Source organism: Protomyctophum bolini (genome assembly GCF_963924005.1).
Source record: "Protomyctophum bolini genome assembly, chromosome: 3".
NCBI classification, from domain to species: domain Eukaryota; kingdom Metazoa; phylum Chordata; class Actinopteri; order Myctophiformes; family Myctophidae; genus Protomyctophum; species Protomyctophum bolini.
This window is the reverse complement of record NC_137864.1, coordinates 12,139,217-12,166,243: the sequence shown is the minus strand read 5'-3', so window position 1 is coordinate 12,166,243 and position 27,027 is coordinate 12,139,217. Positions and strand designations below refer to the sequence as shown.

Genomic DNA, 27,027 nt, shown 5'->3' with positions numbered 1-27,027 from the left:
CAGGTGCCATGAATTACCCATACCCACCGCTTTCCATCTCGTTGCCCTTTCTAGCCGTGGGCGCGTTGCCCATGATGGCAACTTGTGAGTAGTGACAGGCGGTTCGTGGCTCTCTCTGCACGCCAGCCGCCTCCACAACGACAACCAAGCAGGATCGGGTCTGATGTGCTATTTTAACGAAACAAATATGAAGCGGTCTTCGTGGTTTAAACAGCTTCCCAGCTGTTGTTGCAGTGTCGATGCACGACGAAACGCCTTTCTCACTCGCTCCACAGTAAAGCAACAAGGTAGCTTTATATAAATTAGTTTGAAGTAGCCTAAACGGAGGAGCTATTGTTGGAAACCAGAGTATCTTTTCGGTGGGCTTTTCTGTCTAGCCGTGTTCAGCGCACGAGTGAGACCTCGTTGCATCTCCCCGCCGAGCCCCCCACCTGGCTCCCTCCCTCTCCCCAGTCCGAATTTCTCCGAAAGACCGATTGCATTAAGTGGCTGAGGGCAGGGAGACCGCGTTGACAGTGGTCCACTTGCGTCCTCGAACACAAAATGAATGTCAGGGGCAAGGCAACGGTATAAAACAACACAGCCCTCCGATGTTTGTAAGAGCCGAGCCGAGCGAACCTATATCCGCCGAAATCTAGGGCTAGGCAGCCAGCAACACTATCCGTTAATAGCCCGTCTGTAGTAATGGTTCGTACGTGCCGCTGCTGTAGGCCTACTGCCTACTGGCAACTGCCGCCGGGTAAACAAACGATCCCGTTCCCTACCGTCCTGACAAAAAGGCAAAGCAAAGGACCATGGGATGTCAGATTTGGGCTCCTCCAGACGATGTACGCGCCTACGGTATACTTAGTTTCCATGGATTCCCTCTGTCCTCTCTCCTCCAACCGTTTCCATGGATACCTCCCTTCTCTCATCCAATCCAATGGTTCGGCGAGACAAAACGTGGGAATCTAGGCTTTCTAGCTGGATGTGAGAAGCTCGTCTCAGAGAACGGTGAATCAATGACATTGTCGAAACAAAGTTTGAGCGGATAGTAACTGGGTTGTTACCTTGTGTTTTAACAACAGACTTATCTGGGTCATATCTGAGTGCTTTTAATTCCAAAGCTAATTAATTTAATGGGTTTCTTTGGGCAGTTGTCTGTCTGTCTCCCCGCGTATCGAGTTGCTTGACAACCAATTAGCCAATCACAGTGTGATCATCCCATCCCTACAGACGATCAGATCTAATTTAGAGTCTACGATGTGAGGATGCCTATTGGCCGTCTGGTCTGCAGACTGCAGCATTGGTCAGCACAGGCTCAGCAGTTGATCAAAAGGCCTTGCGTACCCCCACCTTTGTGAGAGAGACACGTTTGGGCGAGTGACGTCAACCGTGAGCTATTTTTAGTAATGTTGGTCAGAATATAGGCCTAAATGCAGGAGCGATACATGACTTCCAAACATAACGAGGATGCTGGGAATAGCAAAAAAATAATTTCCAATGAAATACTGTGGAATTGAGGTGATAAAGGCTTTATAAAAATGTCCAAAGGTACCGTTGTGTTGCTATGAAATAACCAACAGCCCTTCTACTTTAGAGAGCTTGCATGTTTCCTTTCCACAATATTTAAGTACATCATGTCATACAGACATCAGCTCTGGACCACACCATTTGCTCAGCCTTGTATGCAGATCATATAGGGAGAAACTGAGACCGTTGTATGAACAGAGAACAGGCGGATAGATGGATGAGCCGTTTCTTCCATGGCAGAGCAGCAGACGAGACATCACCCCTTCCTCTTTCTGACCAGTTGCCTAGCAACATGAGGCCACAGTGAAAATGGTGGAGTGATGTGATTGATGCTGAATTTTATGAATGAAATCAGAAAAACAAGAGGGAATCAGCCAGTACCCACACACCTGTGCAATTGTGGAAGGCTAGGTATGATGATTACTAGAGTAACAGCATGAGGATTACCAAAAAGAAGCTGAAACTTTATTAACATTGAACAATATTAAGTACCATTAGCCTGCAAGAGGCAGAGAATACACATTAATAACAAAATTCAGAGCTGCAACATGACAAACATTTTTGAATTGCTTCTTCCAGTCAGGTGAGTGCAGACAGTTTGATCATGGTGAGATTTAAGATTAAAATTACTTTATGGAATCTAGGAGAAATATTAAAGATTTGTTGGTGATGCTGCACGCACACTAGCAACAACAAAGGACAGGCCTTTCCACTCCCCACACGATTCCTGCTTGTAATGGGAGAGTCAGCCCTGTATATTTTTCATTTCAACAGACTGTGTAGCTGACCATGCTGGGACATTTACTAGTGGGAATGCAGCATTAGACTGGTTCTAACTGGAAGAAACTTATGTATGAAAGTTAAAAAAATGCTTCAACATGCAACCACTATCAGAACACAATGATAACTCAACAATATGAAAATAAGGTAATAATGTGTGATACAAGTGTACCACATTTTCTTTTAGTTTAATCAATGAATATTTTACATTTTTAACACGCTCTCCTCCAGAGCTGACAAACGGGTGTGATTAGAGTGAGACTCCACAGAACAAGTACCCTTTGGTAACCAATTTCAATTCTGGCCCGAAACATGCCGTCACATGACAGACGGTTGCTTAAGTTAATACATCCGTGTGTTTGATTTTTACTGGTGAGTACTGTCATTTTCTCCCAGTCAAACTGCAATATAACTTGGGTTTGTATGCGTCAGCCTAGAGGAGATACCACGGTTATCATATCAGGGGCCTTTTTCAGGCTGAGCTTATAAACAGAACAAGACAAGAGATTTAAGGCAGTGCTGGAGGTGAGTGACAAGTCCCATTTGTGCAGTCATCAGAATGAGTTGTTCCATCTGTGTAATTTATTACGTTCTCCTCATTACCACATACGCACATCTATGAGACGTAATATGCAGTTGTGTGTCCATGTCTGCGTGCGTGTTTGTTTTTGTGGGTCTTGTCCATGGTGTGTATAAATGTGGTTCCTACATACAGTCCATCGAGTTGTCAAGCATCATTCCAAGGTGCGGAGCCTTGCCAGGTAAACAGGACGGAGGAAGCATGCTGGTGTTAGGGGTAGGGTCAACATTCTCACTGTCCTCCATTTTATCTGCAGTGCCCTCCCAGTTGATATGGAAACGTGTGACACGCGGGTTGGAGGCCAAGATATTCCTCTGCAGCTGAGAAAGAGGAGAGAGAGAAGGGGTGTGGAGTCAGTCACATCAACTCATCTCATGTTTCCAAGTATTTGTGTTGCCTTTCCATGGGAATGGGGTTGAAGGAGGCCATACGAACTGTACGTGTGCCATTAGCTTTGGTCCAGAGCGCTAGCGAGTTCTCTCCAACGCCCTGCCAGGCACTGCTCTGCTGCACATGGACAGAAAATTCCACCGTCGTGCGAGAGCTCCCAACTTTAGTAAAAATAAACTAAACTACTTCACTACTCACTGAAACAAAAGGCAGTTTCGTGTTGTTGAAAAGTATATTCTCCAGGGTGGGAAGCATCTTCTCTGCATAATATACTTTTTGGGCAGAAAATAAAATATGTCCGCTAGACATATTATTTTAGACCACCCTCTAGTCTACATATCTGTTCAATTACCCATTGACCTGATCTGTAGAGGGCGCTCAAAATAAAATATTTTATGCCCAAAAATAATATTGTACAGTGAAGGTGGGGTCCTGAGAGGAGAATAGACTTTCAACAACACAAAACAGCATTTGTTTCGTTGAATAGCGAAGTAGTTGTTTTTATACTGAAGTCAGAGCCCTCACAGGCTCGCACAGCAGTGGAATTGTCTGTCCACTCGCTAACGTTCTGGACCAGGGCTAGTATGGCGTAGGCATGCCGTTACCTGGGTGTAGTTTGGTTTGAGAGGCGGATTCTCTCTCAGTTCAGGGTCTGTGTATTCATTGTTCACATAATAACCAATGCGAATGAATTCCTGCCCAAGGTAGGTGCAGGTTATGAGAACCACAGTAACCCCTACAGCATCACTTTCTGGAATCAGCCCTGTGTTCGGAGCATCTGCCTGAGGGTATAAATAAGGAAACAGACATATTACTTAAAAATATTTTTATATTTTATTCACGATTATTCTATCAATTACCATTTTAATTACTCAAGAAGCGTGCTTAAAAAAAACTGTATATATTTTTTTTTTAACCACCTTAAACCAGGCAATTACCCCTGTGGCAACTGTGTCCAGTGTAACAACACTTTGAAAACTAATGTCTTTAGACATCCCAGAACAGGAAAAGCCTTTCCAGTAAAGGGTGTCATCACATGTTATAGATTTGTTAAAATGTCCATGTGATAAAATCTATATTGGTAAAACTAGCCGTCCCCTAAAACAAAGGATCAGTGAACATAAAAAAAGAAAACAGATGACATTTGCTCTTTGCTTTATGATGGCTATGTGCCTGATGTTTGCATTATTGTCTTTTGCATTTGTAAATAATTGTAATGTTTTTTTTCCCTTTTCTCTTGTTTAAATGGACACTTACCGTAGTGTCTTTGGGTGCCTTGTAGTTCACTGAGAACTCCCATGAGCTATGGTGATAAACATATATTCTGTCCTATGTCACTTTTTGATTATGCCTGAAGGTCAGTAGACCGAAAGTTTGCTTGATTGTGCGGAGCTTCCCTTTTCTCATGAAACTTTTAACCTACAATGACAATTACCAAATTACGGATAGATTATTGTATTGGTTATTTTTTAAATAATCGATTAGTTCTATTAACTGTTGCACCAAATCAAATAGAGCATGCAGATCCACTCTGGTTATCAGGTGCAGGACAAACAGAAGATAAAAGTCTGCACACACCTCAGACTGTTGATTACAAAGTTACAACTGGATCAGGATGATGCTGATCAAGACAAACCGATCTCACCTGGAACACAAACATGTGTCTACCCGCCGGTACCGGGCCAACAAGAACAGAGTCTAAAGTCTGGTCACATTCCTCACTCTCAGCCGATCCCACGTAGATGATCTTCCACTCCAGATCTATAGCAGTACAAAGAAGTGAAGGAGATAGATTAGTTCTACTGGATCTCCAGTTCTCCACTAGTCTCTCCCTAGTCTTGATTTAACGATATTGTCACTATATTTATTTAGTCATAGTTTTAATCATAGGTTTGTTTTTTTATTTAGTTTGTCAGTGAAACAATTTATAATCTGCAAAATGTTTGTTTCATAAAAATCCACCGTAGACACATTTTGAGCTACTTTCAATCAAGAAATTCCATGCCGGTGATAGTTTTAAGTGTTCGTATTTAGAAGCGCCAGTCAGAAATCACACAACAGCCATGCGTAGTGCCATAGTCTGTGTACACCGTTTTGGAATTGCTGATAATGCAAGAGGCAGCAGGAAGTTGCATCATTGAAAATGAGAGCTTACAAACTTTAATCACTAATAGAAATAGAGTGGTGCAACTCCCCTCTCTCCCATTAGCAGGCAACAGTGCAGCACTCTCTCTCTCTGTTTCTGGCACAACAGCGCCACTTTTTCCCCTACTGGTACTCATAGTCTGTTCCTTGCACCACTCAAAAATAATCACCTGCACGGAATGTCTTGACAGAAAGTAGGTCAGTGGACTTTTATGAAACCAACACTGAAAGGATAGAAATAAAGCTTTTCGTACAGCTGCAATGTTGGCGACTGTAACTTTGTTTTAATACAATCAGATGGGACTATTCTGTTTGGATGTACTGTATGGGCTGTCAATGGTTGGTGTCTAGATTCAACATATAATAAAAGAGTTGCAAATTGCCTACGACTAGTAGCCATACTAGCCAGTGGGCATGAACAAGAAGTTGGGAGGATACATTTATGTCTGATAATGTACCTTCACTACCCTTGCATTTCAAATCATTTACACTTTACATTATTTCAGACCACTTTTTGTATACACATTTAAGATAGTTAAATGTAACATTAAAGTATTCCTGTATCCGATGTTCTTCATCTTGATCATCACCCGAGTCACAACAACAAGATTATTATTATAGGCACCATATGGTGCGGAGTTTTCCTTTCCAGGGGATACACCAATCAGCTCCTTGCAAATTCGTGAATGAACCAATCGCTGAAAGAAGGCGTGACCTTGTTGTGCAAGAATACGCGCCAGCGCCAAATTTCAACAAATTGCCATATCGCCGTTCCTTGAAACAGCTGAGCTACACCATAACAGATACCTTACAATCCCTTACATATTATCAGTGAAAATAGCGGTGGTCCTTTGCGTTAGCGAGTTCCCTCTCGTCTCGCCAATAACGAGTCGCTAACGCTAGAGAGCTAGCTACATAACATAATGAGCAAATATGGAATGACCAACAATACTTCACACAGCTTTGCGCTACACACATAGCATAGATCAACACCCACCTTCTGGCAAATCTTCCATGCATTCAAATGTCATTTCAAACTGAAAGGGGTTTCCAAAGCGGCTTGGATTGTCCAGCACAGCGACATTCAATACTTGCACCTTAGCCATCTTCTCGTAACTTATCTTCTTATATGAGCTCAAGCAAGAGAAACCTTATTGCCTAATTAAGACACTTCGTGAACCGCTTGACACGGCTGCTAGAATGTCGTCGCAATTCCTAGAAAGTTACACGGTCTAAAAAAGATGTACACTTCTTGTAAAAACGAGAAGCGCTAATAATGTGCCACTGCCGCCGCGCGACGGAAGCCGGAAATACGTCAACATTCATTGAACCAACGACGTCTCCTTTTCAACTTTTCTTTACATGTGTTGAGCTTTGTCGCCATCTATCGAGAGTTGTTCTTTTCTCGTATAAGAAAGAAAACGGTAGAAAAAGAAATACGAGAAAAAAAAGTCCACTTTATGTTGAAGAACATGCATGCACCAAAGCAGTACCAATCCTTTTAACCTAAAAAAAAAAAGCCACAAAGGCTCATCACTGAGTCATCAGAAGCAGATTTCAATGAATTGAATACAGGACCAAAACCATACCGGCGGTAGGTTCAATCCTTTCAGCATTGCTTTTGTAATAAACTAGCCTACTCTAGCTCTGTCCATAGCTCTAATGCCGTTGCGGACCAGAGCTAAACCTACTCCTACTTCTGTGCTTTTTTTTGTTGCAAACTGTAAGTGTTCAATCAAATCAATCAATGTCTTTCCAGCTGTACACACTTTAAATAAGAAAGATGTACACTTCTTGTAATTCTGTGCTTTTTTGTTGTTGCAAACTGTAAGTAACAACAAAATAGTGTGTATTTTTTTTAACCTAGGCCTACCTGCTGGCAATGACACAAAAAATAGTTTCACCATGTGACGGGTCGAAGTTGTAAACTAACTCTATGGTAGAAATACCGGTAGGTCAACAATACAAATTACACTAGTTTTATGGATTAATTTATTTTTAATGGGTGGCCCCCAGGCCCCCAACAAATCCGGAACTACTTCTTAAAATTCACCAAACCAAGACCAGACTCAGGCAATCAATGAATATTGAATAAGTATTTCTTATAGTTTTAAGTAAAAAAAATCTGAACTAATCCCTTTAACAAAAGTTTGTTTGCTTACACCAAAGGAGGTAGGGGGGGAGAGAGAGAGAGAGAGAGAGAGAATGTTTACAACTCTTAACTCACAAATTGCGTTAAAAATCGTAAAGAAATCCATAAAATACAATAAAGTATACAAAGCATGTTCTTGTTCACTTGCTGTTTATTGATTTAATTTTGCACACTGAAGACAAATAAAGTACAAAAAACATGTAATTGTATTTTCCCACATGGAAGTTTGCCATCTCATTTCCCAGGAGGTGGAGGTGGAGGAGGAGGAGGAGGAGGAGGAGGAGGTGGAGGTGGAGGTGGAGGTGGAGGTGGAGGTGGAGGTGGAGGAGGAGGTGGAGGTGGAGGAGGAGGAGGAGGTGGAGGAGGAGGAGGAGGAGGAGGTGGAGGAGGTATGAATGGCGGTAGGAAAGGGGGGCGTATAGGAGGCCGCATCATCATCATCCTCATCATCATCATATTTTGCTGAGAACATATAGGATATAGTATAGCCCATGAGTGCAGTCACAGAATCAGTATCTCTGTGTGGTGTGTGAGAACATGAGAACTGTATACTGACCTCGTCACTGCTGGAGCGTTTAAATCGTTCATGTTCCTCCCCTGCCTGTGGAAATCAACAACATCATGTTATAAACTGTAGCAATGCAGCTGACGTCGTGTAGCTGACATCAACTATAATGCTGCATAACTGCATTCACATGGAATCAGGCAAGCGGTATAGACGGCAAACGGCAGAACCTGTTTACCGCCCTGCTCCCATCCGCTAAAATGACTTCCGGTTTGCCGTCCACCGTTTCCCTGATCCCATGTGAATGCATGTGAATGTGCTGCTCTGTTTGAGCCCATTTTCAATAGTGGTGGAAAAAGTACTCAAATGTTTTACTTAAGTAAATACTACTATACTACTATAAATACTGCAATGTAGAAATACTAAGTCCGGAATTCAAAATGCACTTGAGTAAAATTGTAGATTTCAAATAATTGTAGCGGCTCAAAGTACAATATTTGGCTCTCAGATGTAGTGGAGTAGAAGTAAAAGTTAAATTGGAAATACTCCAGTAAAGTAAAAAAAAAAAAAAATCAAAACTGTACTTAGTTACTTTCCAACTCTTATTTTCAACCTTTTCCAAACCTATAATTAGAGAGCATGCTATGACACAAAATGTGGCGACCTACCGGGAAGGAGGAACACAGTGCTATGAAGCACAGTACAAGGACAAACTGCTTCATAGCTGAAACAGGAAAAGCATGTATTTGTCATTATAACAAAACAAAACCTCTGTTTTAGTAGAAAAGATTTACATGACTTATTGCTATTTTTTTCTCCTGAAGAAAAGTTTACCTTGAGCACAAGAACAGCGATCACACAAGTACTAACAGTCACGGTGAACATCTGGTGGTGAATCTTGTACTGTCTCTGGTCCATCATTATGTGAGCCTTATAAAGAATATTCCAATCGTGCAATCAGATGTCAAAGCTATTGTCATTTTAATTGTATCCCAATGGTGGTAATATGATGAAATAAAATAATTGGTGGTCCTGTCCACAATCAAAGACCAAGACCCAGGTCTAATCTCATGGTGTTGGGAAATGTTTGGATGTTGAAATTCCAAATGATTCATTCATGGGCAATGATTCATGATGGTTTTATTTCCCCTTGGAACTTCAGCGAGCAAATGTTTAGAATGCATATAAATCTGCTTTTCAGAATCTACACTATATCGTCTATATGGCATATCCATATACATTTTTGTTTGTTGTGATCATGATCAGACTTGAGTATGAATGATCTCAAATAAATAAGTATTGACTCATATTTCTTCCTCATAGCAGATTGATTTAACAAATGTGATTCATTATAAATATTTTTTACTTCATATGTTGACTATGTTGACTAAGTATAGACCCACGTAGGAAACAAGTGAGAAGGCTAACAAGGAAAGATTTGTCAAATAATGTCCAAAATAGGGATGCCAGGTTGAAAGTGGTCAATGACCACTCTGTGAAATAATTTGCCTGCAGGGGCAGCCGGGGCCGCTGGAGCTGCTGAAGCTGCCGCAGGAGCCGCGGGTGCAGGTGCTGCGGGTGCAGGCTCTGCGGTTGCAGGTGCAAGGGCTGCAGCTGGTGGTGGGAACAGTGCTGCAAGAAGTGTCTGCAGTTGTTGTGGGGTCAACCGAGGTAGGAGACTCAGAATAGTCCCGGTCATCTATAAAAGCAAGAACATTTTAAAATCACAAATTGTACGTAGATTAATGAATGACACTAAGTACAACCATCTAACTATCTAACTATATGCACCCAGTCTCTGTGTGTGTGTGTGTGTGTGTGTGTGTGTGTGTGTGTGTGTGTGTGTGTGTGTGTGTGTGTGTGTGTGTGTGTGTGTGTGTGTGTGTGTGTGTGTGTGTGTGTGTGTGTGTGTGTGTGTGTGTGTGTGTGTGTGTCTGTACATCTGTAATATTCCAGTGGTTTTCAACCAGTGGTTTGGGGACCACCAGTGGTCCATGAGTGGGTTCTAGGGGGTCCACAGTTAAATGATGGAGAGTTGGTAACCAAATGGATTTATTAGACCTTTAACTCTTGAGAGCGTAAAATGAAACCAAATGGCCACTGATTTGATTTAATTTTACACGCAAGAGTACAATTATTGTTAACCTGCATTAGGCTATACTTAAGTCTACATAAAAACAATTGTTATTTTGATCAAAGTTATCTCTCCTAATTGGTACCACATCAATACAGTATGGAATTGTGGACAAAATCCTATCCAAATATACAAACAAAATATTCTTTAGCTTTGGGTGGAATTGTGACGTAAGATATCTTTTCCACAAACCTCGCTGGAGTTTGAGTCCGGTCTTGCAACTCGCTGGTGCTCATCTTTGACCTACAGAAAACACATGCAGGTAACCAACATGCACCTTCAATGTTGGTGATACTGTACATATGTAAGACAATTACTTTTATCATTTCATACTCACAGGAAAGGCCAAAGCAAGGCTCAGGAGGCAGCCAAACAAGAGTGTTATCTTCAGCATGATTTCAGCTGTAAAGTGAAAGGAACAAATTCTAGTGGTGCAGTAGTATAATGATTATATTGTGCGGCATATAATAATGTAGTTTTCATAGTAGTTTCAAATATAGAAATATAAAAAACAGCAGATTAACATATTATGATTTGTATAAAAAAATGAATCAATACACATACTGAAAAAGTTGTTACCTTGTAGTCTTCTCTAATTTCAGATGTTTGTCAAGACTCAGGAGAGCACCGATATTGTTGAAACCAAGTCATGCACACTTCTTATATAGTGTCTTGCAGTCAGACAATGTTAATACTTAATATTGTAAAATTGTTCATCTCCACCTAATATGACAAGGTGAGACTTGTGCATTTGTGTAGCACATTGCAATAACAAGACAATTCAAAGTGCTTTAAACAAAACATTAAGGGCATCAAGATGGTGCAATAGATCTTTTTTCATTTTTTAAATATATTTCTTTGGCTTTTTCTGCCTTTATTGATAGGATGAAGGTAGTCTGACAGGAAATGGGGAGAGAGAGATAGGGGAAGACACGCGGCAAAGGCCGTCGGGATCAGGAGTTGAACCTGTGGCACGCCGTCAGGCTGGCACAGCAGCCTAGGTGCCCAAATAGAAACTCATTTTAAGGGACATTTGAATACAATTATTGTTTTTAAAAATGTTAAGAGAATAGAAAATAACAATAAGTTCAAACCAAATAGAAAAAATGTGACAATAAAATGACAGTGCAATAAGGATGGGTTTACAGTACTTGATAATGGGCGCTTAAAAAAATATCAAGATAGTTTATTGTTTTCCATCCTGTTTATTTCATGTTTTTTTAAGCAAGAAATGCAGTATGGTTAATACATTCAAATTATATTGCATCAAGTGTTACACAGAGAAACACCATGTACTCCTCAGCCCTCCATATTGCCAAATCAGACAAGGGAGTGGTAGGACATGCCAGTGGGATTAAGATGACAAATTAAACAACTTATTGGCTGAAGCAGGTTACACACAACATGTGTACATAACATGTCTCATTGTTTTAGCAAATTAAATTGCTTACTTCCTGCTGCCTCATGTTGTTTTCATAAGTTAGATGAACCTTATCATTCAGATCATTCAGTATGTTTATTGTCAAAAATAATTTATGAGAGTTTTAACATTTGCATTACCATCCATCATTGCATTAATTTGCATTGTTCTCTTATAATGTATGTTGGTCAAGACAAAACTATTATAGCAGAGTTCAAGCTAAATGAAAAATAAAATACTTAAGCGTGCACGCGTGCATGTGTGTGTGTGTGTGTGTGTGTGTGTGTGTGTGTGTGTGTGTGTGTGTGTGTGTGTGTGTGTGTGTGTGTGTGTGTGTGTGTGTGTGTGCATATGTGTGTATACTAATGCCTTTTAATGCTTTATTGCATGTGTGTTGCATATTGCATGTATACAAAAACGTATATCAGGGTGGAGTTTTGAGATGTCTTCAGGGATTTCACAATTCTTAAAATCTAATATAAGTACCAACACCTGCTGGGCGCTTAGACAACACAAAGATACAATCTCTGTACAGGTAAGTGTGAGATGGAAATGAAGGTTTTAGGCTATGAACCAGCAAAATAAAACATAATTATTTACAACTAAAGTTCAAATTATATTTGTATAGGATCCCAATAAGAAGCAATGGAGCTTCTTTGTATTGTGACCTTACTCCTGTCATCAGTATCAGCTCGGGTGAGTATTAAGAACAACATCATTGTAGTAGGATCTGAGAATGAAAATGTGTCTTAAACTCATGCACTTGCTTGTTTTGTTGTTACATTTTACAGCCAGACCAGCGATGGTCAGGGCAGCAGAGACCATTTCCCCCTAACGGTGGACAAGGCATGGGGAGACCATTTCCCCCCAATGGTGGGCAAGGCATGGGGAGACCATTTCCCCCCAATGGTGGGCAAGGCATGGGGAGACCATTACCCCCCAATGGTGGGCAAGGCATGGGGAGACCATTACCCCCCAATGGTGGGCAAGGCATGGGGAGACCATTTCCCCCTGGACCAGGAGAGGGCAGACCATTTCCCCCTGGACCAGGAGAGGGCAGACCATTTCCCCCTGGACCAGGAGAGGGCAGACCATTTCCCCCTGGACCAGGAGAGGGCAGACCATTTCCCCCTGGACCAGGAGAGGGCAGACCATTTCCCCCTGGACCAGGAGAGGGCAGACCATTTCCCCCTGGACCAGGAGAGGGCAGACCATTTCCCCCTGGACCAGGAGAGGGCAGACCATTTCCCCCTGGACCAGGAGAGGGCAGACCATTTCCTCCTGGACCAGGAGAGGGCAGACCATTTCCTCCTGGACCAGGAGAAGACAGACCATGTTCCGATGAACCTGGACAGGGCAGACCACTCCCCCCCGGACGAGGAGAAGACAGACCATTTCCCCCAAATGGTGGACCAGGAGAAGACAGACCATTTCCTCCAAATGGTGGACCAGACTTTGACTTTATGGTAATATGAAGCAAACCATACATTTCCAGGACTGCTATTCACTGTCCCAAGAATTCATAGTGTGACTATTTTTAAAGCACGATGGTGTTATGTCGTGTCCCCCCCCCCCTATAGCCATAGTGGATGGACCTTTATATAATATATAGGCAAGGCCTGGCAGCCCAATATGGGTTATATTGTGTGTTTGTTCACCATATAATAACCGTTTCCCACCTTAGCCTGGAGGACCTCCAGATCGGGGTAACGGGGTATGTTCTGTTCATCATCCCTATGCCTCTTTTAAATTGTGTGTTAGGCAGTTGACTTTTAGGTCAGACTTGAAACCAAGGTTTGAACATTTGTATTGTAATTTTGTATTTTTACTTTAGTGTTTATAGTGTCCATTTTATTTGTCAGAGGCGAGATTCAAAAAGTATCTATTATGTAAAACAAAAAAAACTCAACATCATACTATTTAAAGAAATGTAGGCCTATTCACAGTTTAAACTGGCAACACTAAATCTAATTGCATGGTAGATTTCATATCAGCCAAAATTACAGGCTCACATATGATTGCTTTTTTGTTTTTGTTTTTTGAAGACCCACCCTTTTTTTTCTCCTCACTTTTTTCACCTTTTGTTATTTTGTTAGTTTTAGTACCTTGCTTCAAACATAATTCTTAAATGTGATCTGTTGTTCAATTTTTGTTTTGAAAATGATATGAATTGTTATGTTTAATTTAGGGTAGAAGCTATGATAATAGCCAACGCTAGCCTATACTGAATGAAATTGATGATCCATAATACATTCTGAAAAGTAAACACAAGGTGAATGTGTCCATGCTGCAGGATGGGCCTGGTCAGGGCCGTGGTCCTGGAGGAAGGTTCATGCCTGATGGGCCTGGTCAGGGCCGTGGTCCTGGAGGAAGGTCCGGGGGACGTGGGGGTCCACCAAGAGGAGGGAGAATCGGTGGCAGGGTAAGATGTCCTCACTCCTCAGTCCTTAGTGTTAATTTATCCATTTATCGGAGTCAGAGAGAGTGTATACAAATGTCCATTTGTAGAGCTGGGGGACTTTGAGGAGTAAAATGTCAACAGAAAGCTAATTAACTGGGTCAAATTATTCAGCCTGCTCGATTTCCTCTGGCACCCCCTGATGGAGAGGATGCAGCTCTGTTTGATGGCATCTTCTTTGGAGGGAAGCCAATGCACCCTGAGATAGTGGTATGCTGCTGAAATGATGGCATGCCATTCACGGTCAAATATATTGCTTATTTTGAATTTAAATAAAAGCATTATTTATTATATTGTTACAGGACAACATTGAGTTCATCCCTATATTCAAGGTATAGAGTACTTTACATAATTTCCGCAAAACATGCATGGTGACTGACTGTTGGTGACAATTAAACAAAAAGTCTGATTGTTATATGATGGGATTGCTTTTCAGGCGGACAATGTGACATTTCAGGTAAAATCATGAAACAGTACTTTATATTACATGGCAGTAGGCCTATACAATGATATCAGTAATTACAAAAAGACATATTCAACATATTCAACAAACGGACTTTCCTCCATAGAATGTTACTGGTCTACCGCTGAAAGAGGTAGGCCTATATGAAGATTATATACATTATTATTTTTATTAATTGTATAATTATGCTGTGTAAACCACATTCAGATGTGAAGGTTTATGACTGTAATGCATTTTACAGGGTGAGAATATATTTCTGCTGCCAAAGGTAAGCAACGCATTGGAGCATGCAATACTGTAATATCAGTCACAGCTGCTGTACGCCTATACTGTGGCAACAGACTATCTACAGTACACCATCATTAACTTGTAATCCTTTAATATCAGGCTAGAGGTGGACCACCTCCACCAAAGGTCAGTAAACAACCTCCGCCCTGCTTGCCTCATTAATTGCAGCGATTACATTACACGCTGCTTGCCTCATTGCAGCCATTACATACACTCAGCATCGTGTCACCCAGTGGTGGAAAGTACATTTACTTAAGTACTGTACTTTAGTAAATTCTTTAGGTATTTGTACTTTACTTGAGCATTACACAATTTCCAATAGTTTTACATCTCAGAGGCAAATATTGTACTTTTACTCCACTACATTTATTTGAAAACTTTAATTACTATAGTTACTTTGATTATTATTACAAAACATACCGTACATTAGCCACTTCAGCCATAGAGTGTCGAGGCCCACCCACTTTCAGAACGACGAGGGCCCAGGAAATCATTCCCCATTCATTTTCCCCCATAGACATTTCAAAAAGTACATTTATGCCGCGGACAAAGCCAACTCTTGTTGTGACAAATCATGACCATAAACACAATGTTTTGGGCCGATCAAATAATTAGTAAGAAGAAAAACAAAGCAAAAAGTGTTGTACCCTGCCATTTTTCGTCTTTCTAATTATTTGATCGTCCCAAAACATTGTGTTTATTGTCATGATTTGTCACAACAAGAGTTGTCTTTGTCCACTGCGTAAACGTCTTTAAATAAATGAGCATTTGCGCCTGTCGTAGAACTGCGCAGAGCAAGTTCAGTCAGGGAACCTCAGTCAGCGTGCCGGCCGTTAATTGGGCCACCACAGCATCATCCACATGATTCACTCAGCCAATCACAGCTCACCCCATCTCTCATACCGGCTACTTGAACCAGAGGTTTGCATTCCTCTGCCTTCTTGTTTGCCCACTGCTGCTGTATCAGCGTGCTGCTGTCATACAACTTGCGCTCATTCTGCTTGCTTACTTGCTAATGCTTTATTGTATACTGTGCGCTGCTGTATACAAGTGCGTGCTCACCCACCTCCACCCCAGCTACCACCTGTCGTTTTGGATCTACTGTTTTAGGTACGGGGGATTCGGAGTCCCTATGGTCGGGACTGATGCGCTTGACCCGTACCTAAAAAGCAGATCCAATACATCGCCAAACCATAATAAATATATTTCATTGATTATCTTATATTCAATAAATATATATATTACATCCTCCTTGAGTTGTCTGACTGAAATACTTTTTGAAAAGCATATGGGGGAAATTAATGGGGAATTATTTCCTGGGCCCTTGTCAGGGGCGGGACTGCGACGCTCTATACATTTTGGCCTTTTGAAAATAGCCGATCTACAAGCTCACGATGCGTCGCATCATGACGCATTGTGAGCTTGTAGATCTTCTATTTTCAAAAGAATTGTATACATTTGAAAACTTGAAATGGGACATTATGCATACTTATGCGTACTTTCTATACTTTTGGTACTTTAAGTACATTTTGATTCCAATACCTTTATACTTTTACTCAAGTAAATATTTAATTCCTTGACTTTTACTTGTAATGGAATAGTTCTAAATTGCAGACGCAGTATTGATACTTTTACTGACAATTGAGTAGTTTTTCCACCACTGGTGTCACCGACCAGATGCTACAGTGGTTTAATTTCTGTTTAATGTCTTTGTATATTTCTGCAGGGAGCTAGACCAAATGGACCTCAGGCAATGGTACGTGATCATATTCATCAAATATACATTTGACAAAATGTTTTGTTAGCAAATTAAAAATATTTTTTTTCTCTTTACGTGTGATAGTTTGGCGCTTATGGACCACAGGTAACCCTAAAATTTGCTTTGATTTTGCAACTCATGGTATATGTTAAATATATACACTCTTTATTTATTTTTTTATATAAAAGAGTGCATTTTTTATTCAATTTTAGCCCTATTTGAAGCTCATCTACAACCCCACAGCCACGGTAATGCCTTATACTGTATGTGTATGTAGATCGTGATAGTTTTACATTTTCACATTCTTTTTTTTCTCACATTTTAACTATATAGAGCATATTTATCTTTTCCTCTTATAGAATAAAATCTCCTTTGAATACGGAATCTTCCATGCTGTAAGTAAACAATGTGTGTGTGTGTGTGTGTGTGTGTGTGTGTGTGTGTGTGTGTGTGTGTGTGTGTGTGTGTGTGGTCTGGGCACACTGCAGGCGTGAAGGCGTCAGTTGGACGTCGCGTCAGGTCTCAGTTTACTGCCTTCCGGGGCGTTGGGCGGTCCCAAGAGGGGACGCACACGGAAGCCTATTTAAAGGCCTGTAGTCCTCTATTTCTTGGTTGGCGAAGTAGGCGTGAGTGACAAGTGAGTGACAAGATGTTGACACAGACAAAGGCGCATTCTAGTGTAGGCTATATGGTGCTGCGTTGCTACTTGGCTATAGAGTTATCACTCTCTAGTCGACTGGTTAACGAACGTGCCTTTGGAATTGACAACCCGAGTTCGCCTCCCGGCCGAGGCCACACTAGTGGCGGTGAGAAGGAGTTTTTTGATTGATTGATTGAAATATTTATTAACAGTTTGCAGAATAAAGGGCAGTCCATACTCTTGAGACTGTACTGCCCTTAACAGTACATTTCTCTCAAGTCAGTACATTTCAAGCACAAACTCAATACAAAGACTGTTAACTGTGAGTGGACGACCCCATTAAGCATTACACTTGTTTACAACAGGGTCCACATTGTTCAATTCATCAAAACATTTAGAGACGTACAAATAGACACTTCTATAATAGTTAAAGAACAGAACATGAATTCATCATAAAACAGTGTTCCCTGACCGGGAATCGAACCCGGGCCGCGGCGGTGAGAAGGCCGAATCCTAACCACTAGACCACCACGGAGAATGGTGATGGAGATGATGATAACGAGGGAAGTGGAAGCTGAAGATACGGGCTATTTTATAAAGTATGAAGTTATTTTCAATGTCATCATGGATCAGGGTTACAGTAAATGACAATGTAATTCAGCCAGGGGTTCCATGGATGAAAATATTACAGGGGTGATCTGAAGCAAACATGAGAACCACTGCTTTACATTTCTTCAGACAATGTTTTGTTAACAATTTGGACAGAATGTTACTTCGAGGTGCCCACTGCCTAGATGTCTCCCTGTATCCCTCGACATGGGGGGGGGGGGGGGGGGGGGCGTTTGACTCTGTGAAAGAAGAAAACTACAAGTGAAAACCCGCCCAGTGGATGGACTGCAGGCTGAATCTTTTCCATTGGCTAGTGCCTATCTGTGCGCTGTGACGCGCTTCATTTTCACGCTTGTGCGCGGCTTCCATTTGAGTCTGGGGCAAGCTGTTCCGGAAAGCTGTCCGTCGCGTCCGTCGGGCGCGGAGGTGGAGCTTCTTTTCCATCCACCAGCTGTCTAAAAAACCCACGAAGAAGAAAACTTGGGCTACTTCTGACGCTCCTGACGTCTGTAATGTGCCTGCACAGTGTGTGTGTGTGCGCGTGCGCAGAATGTTCCTTCTTAAAAATAAAACATATATTTTTCTCTCTATCTTTTGTCCAAAGCTGCCAGTTGGTAAGTGTACAGATCTACAATGTATGAGTTTGTAGAAGCTTTAGCCACCAACAATACTGTGGTGAGTCATCTGAATTGCGTACTTACATCACTATGACCGTTTTCTTTTCAGGCTAAACCTCACAGAGTTTCAAAAAGCAACTATTCAGCTGACTTAGCCTATTCACGGTAAGGACAGAATTGTCTGAGTAAATTATGATTTTCAATTATGTCATCTGTCATGTCAGCTCAATTATATTTTTTGTTTCCACATTTTTAGGAACAAGACAACAACAGAACTCAATTCTCAGCGCAAAATTACCCCTTTCTTTCTTTCTTTCTTTAAAGACATTGTAAATTTAACTATGTCTCATTTTACTGTAATATTAGTGTGCAAAATCAAATAAAACTCTTGACACATTCAATTTGACAAAATTCTCTTTATTAGGCAACCGGTACAACAGAAGAGCAGATTCCTGTAAAATACATTAGGTTGTTTAGTTAAATGGATAAGCATGGACTCAAGAATATTGTACAAAACAATTAAATGGCTCTTACACCTATAATCACCTTGTTTATATTTCCCAGATGAGATCTATGGTTCAAACAGGAAGGGGAAGTTGGGACGACCCTGCATGGGGAAAGATGGTCAATTCATAAGCACTTTGTTGTTGGCGTGTTTGTACTTTAGTTCATGTAAAAATGGAGTTGAAAGGGTGTTGCATTGGTTCTCAAAGTGGGGCCAGGAACCCTCAGGGGTCCTTTAGGCCGGGGGTTGCAAGGGGGTCCCCCTATGCTAATTTAGCATAGGTTTAACAACCACTTTAACACAATTTTATAGTCAGGCTATTCGAAAATATCATTGCGCTTGTAGATCGGCTATTTTTAACCCATTTAGACCTGAGGCCGATTAAAATAAAATAAAAAGCCTTCTACATCCTGACCTGAGTTTTCTGGAAAAACATCAAATATATATATTTTTTAAAAGGTATTATTACATATAGTGGTTCCCGGTCAGGAATGGTCGAAAGTCTTGAGATATTGAATCATCTTGATTTGGAATAATTTTGAAAGAAAAAACATGTATCTTCTCTTATGGGGTCTATACGACAGTAACGACCTTCTGATGAGGATCTGTGGCCAGATATTTATTTGAAAAGGTTTGAGAACCATTGATAAGTATACCTCATCAACTCCAGGACCAGATGCATCACCACGGGGATCAGGGAGAGTTGTAGACGTCTCTTTTGTCAGTGATGGTCTTGTCTGGCACATGCAGAAACAGAAAACCCGGGATTTTATAAACAATACATAAGCTATAGGCTAGGTCCAGTTATACTTCTAGACCACGTGGTTCTCAAAGTCCAGGGACTCTCATGGTTGCTAGAGCGGTTACAAATGGACCTTTACAGATCTGTAACTCTGAAAAGAACCATGGGTCTACTAATATTGTGTGATATTATGAAAAGATAATGATTTGTACTCACTCCTCTAGGCTGTAGAGCCTGGAAAAACAAGAATAAATGCATTTTAAAATGTGTTTAAAAAGTGCCACCAATGTACCAACAATTAGGCTAGGCTACACACAGGTGACCTTTAAGGTTTTTCTTATTCTGACGTTATACTACATTCTCACCTGCAGAGGGAGCTGTGGCCTCATGGTGGTCCTCTCTACCAGGTTGAGTTGGGGTGGGAATGTGTTGGGCTGGAATGTGTTGGGCTGGAATGTGTTGGGCTGGAACGTGTTGGGCTGGAACGGGTTGGGCTGAAATGTATTGGGCTGGATCACCTGACGGTTGTTGTTGTTTGGGTTCTGCCGTGCCACATTCCTCTGCTGGGGGTAACCATATGGCGGCAGGAAATAGGGGTAGCCCTGTATGGAGCATGGCAAACCAAGGTTGAATTTTTGGTAAGTATCTGAACGCAGGGCATCTGCACGACAGTATAATGATCAATAATTATGTTTGTAGTGACTTTACAAAATTACAACACCTGCATTCGAGGCTGCTGTGGGTATCCATAAGGATACTGGTAAGGTCCTCCCTGAAAGATATTTAATCACATTATAAAGAGAAAGTACACAACATTTAGCCTAGCTTTAACCCTGGGCATTCCTATTTTGGGCAAGTCATTGAAGGCAAACACTGTATTATAATAATATTATAATAACTAGAAAGATGCAATCCTGCAGAATTGCGAGTGTGATGGCCTATCTCTATAGGAAACCACACTATTATAGGCAAAAGTGGGCAAGAGGGCAAAGCACACAAGCCCTGGGAAGATTTCCGAATCACTGGCCAATCAGAGGGCAGAAGAGAGTTTTTGCACTATTTAAACGTTTTTAAACTATTTTCAGTCTATTTTCAATAGTCTGCTTGCTTATAGGCAACCACACTAATAATAATAATTAGTCTAGGACTATAATTCATGCTTGTGTCACGCGGCGAAAACAGCCAGTCTACAAGATCACATTGCATCACAATGTGACACATTGTAAGCTTGTAGATCAGCAATTTTGCGGTGCAAATCAGTCTTAGCTGGTTACCGCAAAGTAACCAGCTAAGTCGTAAACACTTTCTTTTTCTAATGCAAAATGCAATCACTTGAATAATCAGTTGAATGGTTTGATCTATAATCTGCATTACATGCATCTTACCTGTGGGTTTTGTACCTGCTGTTGGACAGTGTTGGGGTCCTGTGGCCCAAATTGCTCCTGGCCATTGGGGAAAAGGACAGTTCCCTGATTGGGGAACTGGAACTGATTGGGGTTAAATGGGTTCATCATTTGAGGATTAAAGTTCACCAACTGGGGATTGAGTAGCTGCATATCAGGCTGTTGCAGCTGCACAAACTGGGGGATTCCCTAAGAAAGAATTATTTGCATTATTATTATTATTATTATTATTATTATTATTATTATTATTATTAGTAGTAGTAGTAGTAGTAGTACTACAAAATATGTCAAACATATGTTTAAAATGGTTTGTTTCAGTTCTGGGCTTTTAAAACAGACCTGTGTTTGTCCAAGTGTTGCCAGAGTTAGTCGGTTCAATCCTAGGAGCTATAAGCACATAGAAACAGGAAGGGTCACATTTCAAAGTTAACAATTAGTAGTAGTAATAGTACTAGAACTATCCTTGATCATAAATTAGTGTCCAGAAAACATAAGTTGCATGTGAGACTTTTACCTCATTGCTGTTACTTGCAAGCTGCACAATCTGCACCTATGAAAGCATCGCCAAAGAAATTAATGTTTCTCATTTTAGAAGCGATTCAGTATAGCAACATTATTCGCCAGAAAATAATAAACTTTCAACAAAATAAGAGTTGTTGCGATGAGCAACACTGTCCTCCAACAAAGTATAAATGAGGCTTTTCAAGCTGATGTGGAGACTTAACTTACAGGAATGGAGAAGCTTGTACCAAAAAGAAACACCAAAGCAAGGACTGACTGCAGCTTCATGATCTATAGCACGAGAAGAACAAAACCAAAAGTTGTTGATAAAGAACTATTCATTTGTTTCATATAGAATGTCACATTACCTCTGTCTAATAGAGAAAAATGTGTAATAGGCTATCTCCCTCTGTATCACCTTACCTTATTCTGGTTTGTTTCAGTGTGCCTTTCCTGTGCACTGTGTCGATAACCCTTTTAAATTCTCCCATTTTGAGCTGTTATACTCCACCACCAATCCATGCAGACAGTGTGTGGTCAATGTGACACGCATCATTCCACATTGCATCAGTCTCAGCAGACTCAGACAGCCATGACACAAGATGTGCAGATGTGTTATTAAGAGTAAGTCATGTCTCTAAATGTCATGACATAGCATCATGCCCTGAAACTAATGCACAGTATCATGTCTGTAAATTGAATTAAATGTTATATTCTGTTTGTCTCCTATATGCACAGTGCCGTTATAAAATCAGTTGCTTTGACTGTTTATATTAGCTTTCAGTCACATTGTCTCTTTACTGGGCCAGGATACAAGAATCTTTAGTTTACCATGCATTGCACAACACATTGTGCTGTTGATATAGTCTCCTATACTAAGTTTGTGTTGAATTGTAGCACCGTGTAATAATAATAACACACCAAGGAGGATGCACAAGCATGTTGTCAGACGAACCTGTCATAACTTGACATCATGTTTAGATTGCTGCTGATGTCTGGCCGGTTTTGATTTATGTTTATGATATACAGCAAAGAAAGTGACAAGGCCATAGATATTTGTGCAAAAAATATGTAGCCTTTCTCTTATTTTTGTTTATTGAATTTTCACAGAAGCATCCAATATCAAAAGTTGGTACTATACCAATACTTAATAGCTTCCTCCACTGCAAACCATCAAATAAAAATGTTCTGTTGAAATATGAAGCCTTTCTCTGAGTGTGTGTGTGTGTGTGTGTGTGTGTGTGTGTGTGTGTGTGTGTGTGCACGTGCACGTGCGTGCGTGCGTGTGTGTGTGTGTGTGTGTGTGTGTGTGTGTGTGTGTGTGCGCGTGCGCATGCGTGTGTGTGTGTGTGTGTGTGTGTGTGTGTATGTGTGCATCTGTGAGTTGTTGTGGTTGTTGTTGTTGTTTTTTTTGCAGAGGAAAGCTACACATTGTGTCAGTAAACAAACACCTGTGACAACACTGAATAGACTAGCCACAACTGCCATTAGAAGGAGAGATTTATGTTGAACTTCTGGCCAGACTTCAGTCTGCATGCTTATTCATTTTTACATTTGAATCCTAGATGGCAGCAGAGCTCTGACATAGAGTTCAATATTTGACTTTTTCTCTTTTGTTGTGTTGGACTTGGCTTTGAAGGAACATCTGACATCAAACAACTCCTTTAATATTGTGTAGAAAGCATTTTATTGTAAAGAAATAAGATCATGCAATGACTCATCTCTAGGACCTATGAAGTACAGAAATGTTAACAAAGAGCAGCAGTCAGATTTCACAAAGTTTCAATAGCCGTCATTAGATGGACAATTATGCTAGTATGGAAGGAGATTGGCCTGTACTAAATTGATTTTAATTTTAATTATCTGCGTGATGACTGCTACCACCACCAGTAGAAGGAGTAGTTGTGGGCATTTCAGTCGGAACTGGAATCTGAGGGATTAAAGAAAGAGGTCATAATGGTCATGATATTTGCATACTGTAAAACATTCAGAAAAAAAGTGTATTTTCTTTGAAAATTAGACAATATTACCTGAGTATCCACAGTGGTCTTGGCGGGTTTTGCCTGTTTCATTACTTCACGCTGGAAATGAGAATAATAATTTAGAATAATATTATAATTATTAGTATAATATTATGTACATAATTAGTCTAGTCATGATTGTAGTTTCGAGACACAGATAAAGACCACACACACACACACACACACACACACACACACACACACACACACACACACACACACACACACACACACACGTATAGTACGTAACTGTGTCCTGTATATGAACATGTGTTTTGTGTTTTTGATAGGCCGACTGTACCTTGAATCGTTTCATGGGGTCAAACTGACCAGGCTGTTGCATTCCACCGGGTCCTCCCTAATCATCAAAGGGTGTAGAGTAAGTAATGTCAATACTATGCTTCAATTTTGCATTACAAATTGGTTTCCTAATGGAGTGCAGAGTGGATGCAGATTGGGTGTACTTTAGCCGTGCTATATGTTATCCTGCTGGTTGACCTGTATTATAATATATATCACCCTTTCTTGGTGTAAAACACCTACCTGTGTTATTAGCTACAAGATATAGACAAAATTATATTAAAAATAACAACATTGTGGACCATTACCATGTATTGCTGTGGGTAGGGATTCATTCCACCCCCTGCTTGCATGTATGCGAACTGTCCAAAAAACAAATAGAACAGAACAAACAGTATGTTTATGTCTGATATTCAAACCCCTGAATGAATATTAAATGTGTTGTTTTGTTTAAAAAATAATTAAAAGAACGTTTGAAGTCATACTAACAGGATTGCCTTGTGGGGCCTGTGCAGCGGGTTGAGGAGCCATGACATACATAGGGTATTGTTGAGGATACTTTGCAAGGGAGAGAGAGTACAACATTATTCTCCATGTAATTCCACGTCTCCATTAGCACTTATAGCAGCGTTATACCAAGTATACAATGGGAAATATTGAATATACAGAATATCATTTTACTTTAACCGCTTTAGACTTGGAATTATTTACATAAACTATGCACAAAAATGAATTTCACCCACTTCTTTACCTGTAAAACTGTGACGTGACAATAAAGCTGATTCATTCAATGTGATGCGATTTGATACATGTGCATGCTATTTGACATATAGGTGTCCCAAAATAGGGACGCAAGTTTGAAAGTGCACTAAGTGGAGCTCAAACATGAGGATTTGACTGACTAACCGGAGCAAACTGGGGTGCCGCCATGGCCCCCATTCCTCCCATTCCCCCCATGCCTCCCATGCCTCCACCACCACGCATGGCACGAGCGTTCCCCGCGCCTCCCATTGGGTTGCCTCCTCCATTTTGCTGTGCTTGCATAGCGGCCAACATTCTCGCTGCCTGTTCCAAAAAGAAAAATAAGGAATGTTTTGCATTCACCATAGAACTGTTTAGTTCTTCATTTTTCCTTCTTAAATATTTGAGACTCATTTGAGAATCAATGCAGTTATTGAAAAAGAATTATTTCTCACCTTGCCAGCATTGACCTAAATACACAAGAGTTGAAAATAATTAGTTACAGAGACAAATTTCTAATTTTTCAATCCTAGACTGAAATACTTTCTTTTTTACCTTTACCTTTGGTTTGATACAATGACAAAATTGACTGAATCGTGTACTCACATAAACAATAGTGGATAGAAATGTTGTGAGGAGAAGGAGCTTCATTTTGACGTTTGAAATCTGCCAAAATAAAAACCATTGGTTTGACACCAAGTGTAATTTCATTTGTTAAAACCAAAAACACCAATTATATGAAAGATACCTATTGCATTACTTGATAAAGTTGTGATGTGCAATTACACAGAGAGACACAATAGTTCCATACCTTAGAAATATTATGATGTTCTTGCTTCGGGTGATTTTTGACGAGAATGACCATTGCCCTCCCAAATTAACACCTTTTATTGGACCTAGAGATTATCAGGAGCCAATTAGAGACACGATTTAAGCCCACACGCTATATTTGTCACCTATATGTCATGGTAGGTTCTCTTTTCATGGAGATATACAAAGAAATATAGTAGAATGTGTTGCAGGTGTTAGGTGACTCCATCTCTCATTCAACCATCTTGCATTGTTCCATGATATTGCTGGGTGAAACCACAAACAATAACAAAATGATTCAGTGACTTGTCAAAAGGTTTCTCAAAGGTTTTTCTTTAGGAAACACCTAAAGAGGACTGTGGTTGATGAGAGTATCAGGAGGTGCTTTTGTTTCCCAACATTGAAACTTCAAATGCAGGCCCATGCATGCATCATTTTCTTACCTTATAATTAACCATTTGAACCCCAGCGTCCCTATGGGAATGTCCGTTAAAACAGCTGGTCTACAAGCTCACACAGAGTGTGTCGCGTTGCGCTGAATGCTTTGCGAGCTTGTATGTAGATCTGCTATTTTCGGTAAAGAGATTTGGTGTAGAGGGAAATAAGGAGCAGACCTACTGTGGTAGACTCCTGTGGAACCCGGCCCCTGGTTGACAAAGATATTAAGTGGTTAATGGCAAAGGTTAATGGTTATTGTTTAGATTATTATAACCTGATCAAGTATTTCCTCAGGACAGTGGAAATCTAAATATCCATTTCTGAAGGCCAACATCCCCATACTTACCTTTGATTCCATTATGGCAGTATCATGTATAAGAGACTTAATTGAATATAGTAACACTATACTTCTTACTAATTTTAAATTACTTGAGGTAACTCTTTCATGTACTGTAGGTATATTAGGATTACAGATTTGAATGCACACTGTAGCATTTAACTCAAGAAGTTATGACGTCCCCATTTCCTTTTGTTCCAGAAAATTTAACTAGGTCTTGCTTACACAATATTCAAACATAGCAAAAAGAACAAAACCCACTTTCAGCCTGTAAAAGTTTCTTTTTTTACTAATATGCTGAAACAAAATGCCGTCCTCGTGACATAGCACATATTCTCAAGAAATGAGTGTAGCCATTACATATCCCCTGTGTGGTTGTCTGGGTATGGCGTCACGTGTTAGAACAGCTTTGTGTTGCTGACAGAGCAGCCACAGCATCCCAGGTAAACACCCTCTGTGGAAGTCTGGGACTTCACATTAAGTATACCTTGCCAGGTGGTTGAGGTGGTTTCAGACTCATATTCTTCCTGTTTGCAGTCTCATGTCGTGACAAATGACTTTCCTGATAACTCTCTCTAAATAGAACTGCTGTGTTCTGGAATTGTATATTGTTTTGGTTTTGTTTACTTTTTGGATGTTTTTTTAATATTTTATTTTGTGGTCATATGGGTGGTGAGCCCCTCAAAGCGCCCCTCAAAAATAACAACGTTGTACAGTAGGCTACTTGCAAATTGCTGTCTGTGTGTTAGCTGTGTTTGGCAATACAAAATATACAGT

The 27,027-nt window shown here is 40.5% G+C and overlaps 6 protein-coding genes and 1 long non-coding RNA gene across 9 annotated transcripts in view; 1 reads left to right on the top strand and 6 right to left on the bottom strand.

Moving 5' to 3' along the window:
• LOC308312832 (cAMP-dependent protein kinase catalytic subunit alpha-like) overlaps positions 1–300 on the bottom strand; it is a gene marked incomplete at its 5' end in the record, with an annotated part of 10,080 nt that extends 9,780 nt beyond the window's left edge. Inside the window, one exon of one of the 2 annotated variants that reach the window (XM_080759560.1) lies at positions 28–300. In XM_080759560.1, coding sequence (XP_080615686.1) covers positions 28–73 — 46 coding nt within the window. The remainder of the gene's footprint in view (positions 1–27) is intronic. The other variant, XM_080759559.1, reaches the window with a different exon arrangement.
• A 1,655-nt stretch (positions 301–1,955) lies between these two features.
• On the bottom strand, positions 1,956–6,701 carry LOC308312838 (histone chaperone asf1b-B-like). Its single transcript, XM_080759569.1, has 4 exons — positions 6,405–6,701; positions 4,908–5,023; positions 3,868–4,044; positions 1,956–3,192 (listed from the first exon to the last, which is right to left on the bottom strand). The coding sequence occupies exons 1-4, from the start codon at positions 6,511–6,513 to the stop codon at positions 2,998–3,000; spliced, it is 597 nt and encodes a 198-aa protein (XP_080615695.1). The 5' UTR covers positions 6,514–6,701; the 3' UTR covers positions 1,956–2,997.
• A 999-nt stretch (positions 6,702–7,700) lies between these two features.
• On the bottom strand, positions 7,701–9,610 carry LOC308312841 (uncharacterized protein). Its single transcript, XM_080759572.1, has 4 exons — positions 8,899–9,610; positions 8,733–8,788; positions 8,116–8,160; positions 7,701–8,021 (listed from the first exon to the last, which is right to left on the bottom strand). Exons 2-4 carry the CDS (start codon positions 8,784–8,786, stop codon positions 7,794–7,796), a joined length of 327 nt encoding a protein of 108 aa, XP_080615698.1. The 5' UTR covers positions 8,787–8,788; positions 8,899–9,610; the 3' UTR covers positions 7,701–7,793.
• Positions 9,611–9,651: 41 nt separating this feature from the next.
• LOC308312780 lies at positions 9,652–10,821 on the bottom strand. The gene is made up of 4 exons (XR_013963810.1): positions 10,778–10,821; positions 10,536–10,600; positions 10,391–10,441; positions 9,652–9,763 (listed from the first exon to the last, which is right to left on the bottom strand). It is a non-coding gene; the product is annotated as an uncharacterized lncRNA (long non-coding RNA).
• A 3,081-nt stretch (positions 10,822–13,902) lies between these two features.
• On the top strand, positions 13,903–18,853 carry LOC308312169 (uncharacterized protein; the record flags this gene model as incomplete). The annotated part of the gene is made up of 13 exons (XM_080758898.1): positions 13,903–14,040; positions 14,191–14,286; positions 14,379–14,408; positions 14,513–14,533; positions 14,646–14,672; positions 14,781–14,807; positions 14,927–14,953; positions 16,554–16,583; positions 16,671–16,691; positions 16,799–16,834; positions 16,946–16,981; positions 18,562–18,617; positions 18,709–18,853. The coding sequence occupies 13 exons, from the start codon at positions 13,903–13,905 to the stop codon at positions 18,833–18,835; spliced, it is 672 nt and encodes a 223-aa protein (XP_080615024.1). The 3' UTR covers positions 18,836–18,853.
• Positions 18,849–22,096, bottom strand: LOC308312672 (uncharacterized protein). 2 transcript variants are annotated; one of them, XM_080759338.1, is made up of 11 exons: positions 22,027–22,096; positions 21,832–21,894; positions 21,617–21,652; positions 21,442–21,489; positions 21,100–21,291; positions 20,421–20,471; positions 20,065–20,301; positions 19,916–19,933; positions 19,614–19,694; positions 18,999–19,059; positions 18,849–18,904 (listed from the first exon to the last, which is right to left on the bottom strand). In XM_080759338.1, the coding sequence occupies exons 2-10, from the start codon at positions 21,889–21,891 to the stop codon at positions 19,024–19,026; spliced, it is 759 nt and encodes a 252-aa protein (XP_080615464.1). In that variant the 5' UTR covers positions 21,892–21,894; positions 22,027–22,096; the 3' UTR covers positions 18,849–18,904; positions 18,999–19,023. The 2 variants fall into 2 exon arrangements, with proteins under 2 accessions (XP_080615464.1, XP_080615463.1); XM_080759337.1 differs by having other exon boundaries at positions 21,085–21,291; positions 22,027–22,093.
• Positions 22,097–22,986: 890 nt separating this feature from the next.
• LOC308309753 (uncharacterized protein) lies at positions 22,987–25,545 on the bottom strand. Its single transcript, XM_080755670.1, has 9 exons — positions 25,477–25,545; positions 25,272–25,331; positions 25,121–25,135; positions 24,831–24,989; positions 24,414–24,482; positions 24,233–24,286; positions 23,926–23,982; positions 23,634–23,684; positions 22,987–23,533 (listed from the first exon to the last, which is right to left on the bottom strand). Exons 1-9 carry the CDS (start codon positions 25,528–25,530, stop codon positions 23,459–23,461), a joined length of 594 nt encoding a protein of 197 aa, XP_080611796.1. The 5' UTR covers positions 25,531–25,545; the 3' UTR covers positions 22,987–23,458.
• Positions 25,546–27,027: the final 1,482 nt, after the last annotated feature.